This window comes from Camellia sinensis, chromosome 4, assembly GCF_055761805.1.
Source record: "Camellia sinensis isolate YWXY chromosome 4, ASM5576180v1, whole genome shotgun sequence".
NCBI lineage: Eukaryota > Viridiplantae > Streptophyta > Magnoliopsida > Ericales > Theaceae > Camellia > Camellia sinensis.
The window spans coordinates 64,609,326-64,616,252 of NC_138964.1; the positions used below are offsets into that span (position 1 = coordinate 64,609,326).

Sequence of the window (6,927 nt, forward strand, 5' to 3'; positions counted from 1 at the left end):
ATTACACCCACTAGGCCAACCCTTTGAAGTTGTTAGATAATACTTAAAATATAACATTATTGGTTACACAATTAAAACTTCATTTGAGTGTAGTTCAAAAACAACTTAATTTACATGATTTTAACCAGTTTACCTTTAACTTTAAAAATTGTCACTATTTAAATTCAAAAATAAAATTTTAATTATTTGTTTAAGGGCGTGCATAATACGGGATTCACGTTAGTATCAATATAAATAAATAAAATTATTTTGATTGAAAATGTAATGAATTTTAAATAAAAACTATAATATCAAAAAAAAATTACAATGTAAATAATTATTAAGGGCCACAATTAAAATTTTCACGTTGGGTTTTGTGCTATAAATGTTGCAAATTATTTGTGACAACTAACACTATGAATCATTTTGATGAAAAAAAATTAAATATATTGTAGTGTTTGTTACCCATCATTATAAAATTATATTTTGCATGTTGAAGTGTTTGTTGTAGGTGGTTAATTTGATTTTGTTTTTGTTTTTGTTTTGTTTTGGTTTTTTTTTTTCACTGCTCATACTTTCCATGTAGTCTTTTTCCATATGTTCACATTTTGTGGTGTCAATAATTCCTAATTGACGCTTCAAACACGTTGTCATGAAAACTTTCCCATGTGATTGCTTTTTCTCCAATTAATTGATTTTTTTTTTTCTTTTCCTCATTCTGTCTTCTATCTATCTATATTTATGCTTACTATATATAAAACAAAAAATTAGATAAAAGTTACCACTCAACTAACACACAACATATGATATAGTAAATAATTTAACTTTCTTTTATTTCTTTGAATTGTGCACACGTCGCATGTGCTAACCGATAGTATTTATGTCACATATTAAAACGACAAATAAATGAGACTTAAACATTAGATCTTAGATTTGTTTAAGAAAAGTTTTACCACTTGACTAGTATACAATATATAGTAAATATTTTATTTTATTTTTACTTATTTAAATTTAACACGCATCGTATGTGTGAATGGCTAATTTTAATAATAAAATGTTATTGATAATCAATAGGATGGCACTAATCAATATAATACTACTATTCTAGCTTTCTCCATTATTCACATTATGGAGTGTGAAATGCTCTATGAAAAAAAATCCAATAATCATATTTAAATAATTTCATATTTATTTTTATTTTTTAAAAATGAATGACAACTGTTTTTAAAGATAAATATAAAGAAATTATATGATCACAATTATCAAATCAATTTAAATTTGAAAAATGCTATGGTACCAGGCATATTCACTCAGAATTTTCTGGGTGGGTGGTTATGTAGTGAAGATTAAAATTTGTGTTGTGTGTGATTTATGTATAGAATGAATATGAATCACAAAATGATAATTTAAAATAATTTTTGAGTAATTAGGTTTAAATTTATAATTTTACTATTAAAAGTTTAACTAAATATAACTTAATACATAAACAATTCAAACAATTAAAATAAGTATCACATATTCAAACAACATTCTCCGACATAAAAAGAAGACTAAAGAGGATCTTTCCACCCTAGAGGTTTTCGTAAAGTATGAAGAGGATCTTTCCTGCTCCAGTTTTCCATAAAATGTGTTTTGCTTGCCATATCTCGCTCAATGCCGACCTTATTGGTGAAGTGGTCCTTGATGAGTGAAGCACGTTTTGGGTTAATAATAAAATTATATGTATCAATTAATATATTAATTAATGTATTAATAGATGGTTTGATTTAATTTTAGAAATTTAAGTCTTTATAATTCATATAATCGTTGGAGTCCATAATTTTGAAATGACAATGTCTTAGCATACGTCGATATACTAATTGATATATTAATTGGTGTATATAACACCAATGGTTGGTTAAACTCGGTAGACCGTCATTGTTAAAATCGAATCATTGTGAGAGGCTCTTGGATTGGATCTAAAATTATGTTGAGAATTGTAAGATTTTATTTTTAATTTAAAATAAAATAAAAATTTATCAATAATAATAATATATGTTAAATAATGGATAAATTACCAATACACCTCATGAGATCTGATTAAAATACGAATCACTCCCGGTAGTTCTAGAAATTACATTTCACTCCTGAGTTTTCTAATTTCATAACAAATCACCCCTTTTATTAATAAATCATCAATTTAATTAACAGTTTTTAATGATGTTAGAAATATGTTTCAACTAATAATTTAAGTAATTGTATTATTGCATAGAAGGGCAATTATGAATTTTATTTTTTTTAGTTAATTTTGTTAAATAAAAAATTCTAACATGGAGGTACTTGTAATTTTCCAAATCACATAGGACAATCTGTACTTTAAGCAAACCTCAGGGGTGTATTTGTAATTTAACCTTAAATAATTGAAAATTTTACCCAAAAATCCCATATGAGAGAATGTTAATTCATTTAGTACTAAGAGTTTTCTTATAAACCAATTAATCCTTTCTGTTTTGGAAAGTAATATGTTTTTTTGATTTAGTGCCATTTAAGTTTAAGTAAATGTCCTTTTGTGATTCATTTTCAAATTTTTTGATACGTTTTAGGGATGAGAATGGAAAGATGAGGTATAAAAGATTCTTTTTGAATGGATTAGTGGCTTAAGTGTTGACTGTCAAGTGTTGAAATCTACATTTTTATTAGTGTGATTTTCTGGTATTACATTGGAGTGTTATATTAGAGTACTATATTTGGAAAAAGGTACATTAAGGAGTTTTTTTGTGTTACATTGATTGAAGTGTTATGTTCAGAAAAAATACATTAAGGAGTTTTTTTAGAATGTTGCGTTAATGGAGAGTGGAGGGTGGCAACCGGTAGTGAAACGGCGAGGAATGAGTAAGAATGTAGGAGTTTCAGGCGTTGATGGTTTCTTTACAGTCTTCGTGGATAATATCCCTCTGTCCATGGATCCCAAAATCCCGTTTCGGTTGTTTTCAAAGTTTGTTGTTGTTAAGGATGTGTTTATTCCATTGAAAAGAAGGAAGATAAGTGGGTCGCAATTTGGTTTTGTCAGGTATGACTGTCCTGTTGCAGCAGACGTTGTAGTACAGAGGGCTAACGGGTTGTGGTGTGATGACAAAGAATTAAAGGTAAAAGGAGCTGAGTTTGCCAGGGGAGTTAAAGTCGAGCACCAAGGGAGTTTTAGAGAAAGGATATACAAAAAGGAAGTGAACATGAATAGTGTTGTTCATAGAGGAGGTGTTCAGAAAAGGCAAGAGCTTCAGAAGATAAAGTCTTATGCTGAGGTTGTTGGGGAAAGAGTTGCACAGGGAAGGGAGGAAATTGTGGTTCAAGTCAGTGAAATAGGTAATGGGTGGTTGCATGAAAGCTTGATAGTCAAGCTTTATAGTTTTTTTGCTTTTTCAGATTTTAAGAAGGAATGTGAGAAGAGAGGGTTGAAGGAGGTACAAATTAGAGCAGGTGAAGGTAGAATTGCAATTTTATCTTTCACATCAGTTATGGAGATAAAAAGGCAGAAGGAGAAACTTAAGGAATGAATATTTGCATGGTGTAGTTCAATGGAAGAGTGGACCAAGGGATGCAGTGCAAATCAAGAGAGATGTGTTTGGGTTAGTTGTTATGGGGTCCCTTTTAATTTATGGAGTGTGGATACTTTCAAAAGGATAGGGGCTGTCTGGGGAGAAGTGGTGCAGCTCCATGAGAACACCATCAAGAATGCTTCTTCCTGTTGTGGTAAAATAAGAATTATCACAGGGAATATGGAGTTTATTAACAGGACTATACGATTGAGCTGCAACGGCGAGTTGTATCCTGTAAGGGTTTGTGAATGTCCTGTGGTTTTGGAAGGACCAGAGTGGAGTAAAAGTGGATCTGTTGAAAGCTTGAAGCAGATTAATGGTGATGAGAAGTATGATTGTTTTATGCTGAGCTGGCCAAAGGGGTCGAGGTTAGGGATAACGAAGTGGAGTGTCCAGGTGAGGTGGCCCAATGTAATGTTGACAAGCTGCAGAGGGATGTTTTATTTGTTAACATGCAACATAGAGAGGATATCAGTATGGCTGATAATGATAGTAAAGTGTCAGAAACCAAATTGGTTGGTACCGAGGGCAGTGTTGAGAAACCAAACGGGGGCATGAGTTTGATGATTCCAACGAAAATGAATGAGAGTGGAGAAGTAGGTATTGAAGGTGCAATTGTGACCCCTGGTTTTGTTAGAAGTTGTAGTGGATCTGAGATGGTTGGGCCTAGTATTAATTTTCAAGTGGTTTTAAAAGGGGCCCATTTACGGAATATTAGTAATGGGCCTGGGTTGGAAGCACAGAATTTGGATCTTGATCAAGTTAATAGTGCTGGGGTTTACCCATGTTGAGTCCAACATGGGTGTTACCAGTTGTTACTAGGGGTGAGGGTGTTCAGGCAGCAGCTTCTGGATGAAAAGTGGTGGTCAGATCAAATTCTAACCAAAGAAGAATGGGAGGACTTGGAGGCAAAAGAGGTAGAGGGAGGAAGAGAATGCAAAAAACTCAAACATCTTTTTCGAATAGGTTCCAAAAATGAGCAGTATTTAGGGCAACGCCTGCTGCTTTATCCCGCTCTTATTCACAGGATAGTCAGCTGAGTAGGAGGAGGAAGATGATGCTTGAGGAAGCACGAGCTACCTTGCAAGTCGGTAAAAGTTTGGGCATGGACTGTGATGGTAAAGAGTTAGAAGTAGTTCAAAAAATTGTGCAGTTGGAGCTTCAAGATGAAAACAGATTTGAAAAGGGGAAAAGGGAGTGGACTGGGTCAAGCCTAGTTGACCAAGAGGGTAGGGGTCTAAGATGTGGTAACGTTAGTGATTAATGAAGATTATGCTGTGGAATGTTAGAGGGTTGGGGAGATTGGAGAAAAGGAGTAGAGTTAGGCAAATTATTAAGGATAGGAGAGTGGATGTGCTGCTTCTACAAGAAACAAAACAAAGTAGAATAGATGAGATGTTTGCTAAATCCATCTGGCCGTGGGAGATGCTGGAGTTTATGGTTGTTGATTCTGAAGGTAGTGCAGGAGGGTTGTTGAGCTTATGGAATCCAGAGGTGTTCCAGCTGCTAGATTGTTATTGCAATAGGAATTTTCTGCTTATTTCAGGTAAGGCCCTTGGGTCGTTTGAATGTGTATTTCTTAATGTGTATGGGCCAAATGATGAATTTAAAAGGGCAAAGCTGTGGGAAATTATAGTTAATATGAGGTCAAGCTTCCAAAAGCCTTCATGTATGGGTGGGGATTATAATGAGATTAGAACCATTGAAGATAGAAGAGGGTGTGTTAGAAGAGATAGAGGTATGGCAGAGTTCAATTGTTTTATTGACCAGCTGGAAATGGTGGATGTACCAATGTTAGGAAGAAGATTTACTTGGCGTAATTCACTAGATGAGGAGAGATGGAGTAGGCTTGACAGGATTTTGTTGGATACAGTCTGGTTGGAGAAGTTTAGATTCAAGATGTGGGGTTTGCCAAGGCTGGTGTCTGACCATTGCCCTTTCTTGTTGATGGAAGAAAAGAGGAATTGGGGGCCTAGGTCTTTTAGGTTTCTTAATGCATGGACACTACATCCAGATTTCATTTCAGTAGCTTAAAAAGCTTGGTCTGAAAGGCTGGTGCAAGGGTGGATAGGGTATAGAGCCCAGAGAAAGCTAGGAGGTTTGAAGGAGGTGCTGAAAAGATGGAATATTGTAGTGTTTGGAATGGTTGAGGAGGAATTAAAAAAGGCTGAGGAGGATTTACATGCATTGGAGCTCTTAGCCGAATCCAGGGTGTTGAAACCCAATGAAGTAGCATGTAAAAGGGAGGCAAAACATCTGGTATGGACACTTAGAAAGAGAAAGCCTGGATTTGGTTCCAAAAGTCTAGACTAAACTGGGCTCAAAATGGTGATAGGAATACGAAATACTTTCATATCATTGCAAGCAAGAGGCAGAGAAGGAATTTGTTAAACTCAGTGGTCATTAATGGTCTCAGTGTTGATGATCCTAAGCTTGTGCGAAGTGAAGTGTTGAGGCATTTTTTGAAGGCCTTTGCTGAAGATTGGGCATCTAGGCCAAAGCTGTCCGGAAATTTTGTGACAATTGGTCATGCAAGGGTTGTGGCAGTATTGGAGCCTGAATTCACATTGGAAGAAGTATGGGAGGCCGTTAAAGAGTGTGACAGGAATAAAGCGCCAGGTTTGGATGGGTTCAACATGGCATTTATTCAGAAATGTTGGAAATTTATAAAGACTGATATATTTAATTTTATGCAGGAGTTTTATCAGCATAGCAAGTTGTTTAAATGGCTAAATAGTTCTTTTATCACTCTTCTCCCGAAAAAGGATAGTCCGAATGGTCTAACAGATTATAGGTCGATAAGTCTAGTGGGGGTTGTGTATAAAATCTTAGCAAAAGTGCTTTCAAAAAAACTGAAACAGGTGCTACCAGATGTCATTAGTGAAGTGTAGACGGCTTTCTTGAGTGGTAGGAATATTTTTAATGGATTCATGATAGCTAATGAGGTTGTAAATTGGTGGAAAAAGTCAAAAATGCAGGAGGGCATATTAATGTTGGATTTTGAAAAGGCATATGATTCAATCAATTGGGAGTATCTATTCTCCATGATGGCTAATCTTGGGTTTGGAGAGAGATGGATTGGATGGATGAAAACCTATGTTACAACTGCAAGAGTATCTGTTTTAGTAAATGGCTCTCCAACAGATGAATTCTGTCCACAAAAGGGGTTGCAACAAGGTGACCCTTTGTCGCCATTTTTGTTTAACATTGCTGCAGAAGGGTTAAATTTATTGTTGGAAAGGGCAAAGAGTTTGGGTTTAATTAAGGGAGCTACTATTGGGTCTGCAGAATTGAAGTTGTCTCATCTCCAGTTTGCTGATGACATTATATTGTTTTGTGAAGCTGAGTGGAAGGAGATTGTAAATGTTAAAAG

At 34.8% G+C, this 6,927-nt stretch overlaps 1 protein-coding gene across 1 annotated transcript; it reads left to right on the forward strand.

Moving 5' to 3' along the window:
• Positions 1-4,817: 4,817 nt before the first annotated feature.
• Positions 4,818-6,267, forward strand: LOC145823806 (uncharacterized). Its single transcript, XM_082923327.1, has 3 exons — positions 4,818-5,539; positions 5,971-6,173; positions 6,251-6,267. Exons 1-3 carry the CDS (start codon positions 4,818-4,820, stop codon positions 6,265-6,267), a joined length of 942 nt encoding a protein of 313 aa, XP_082779453.1.
• Positions 6,268-6,927: the final 660 nt, after the last annotated feature.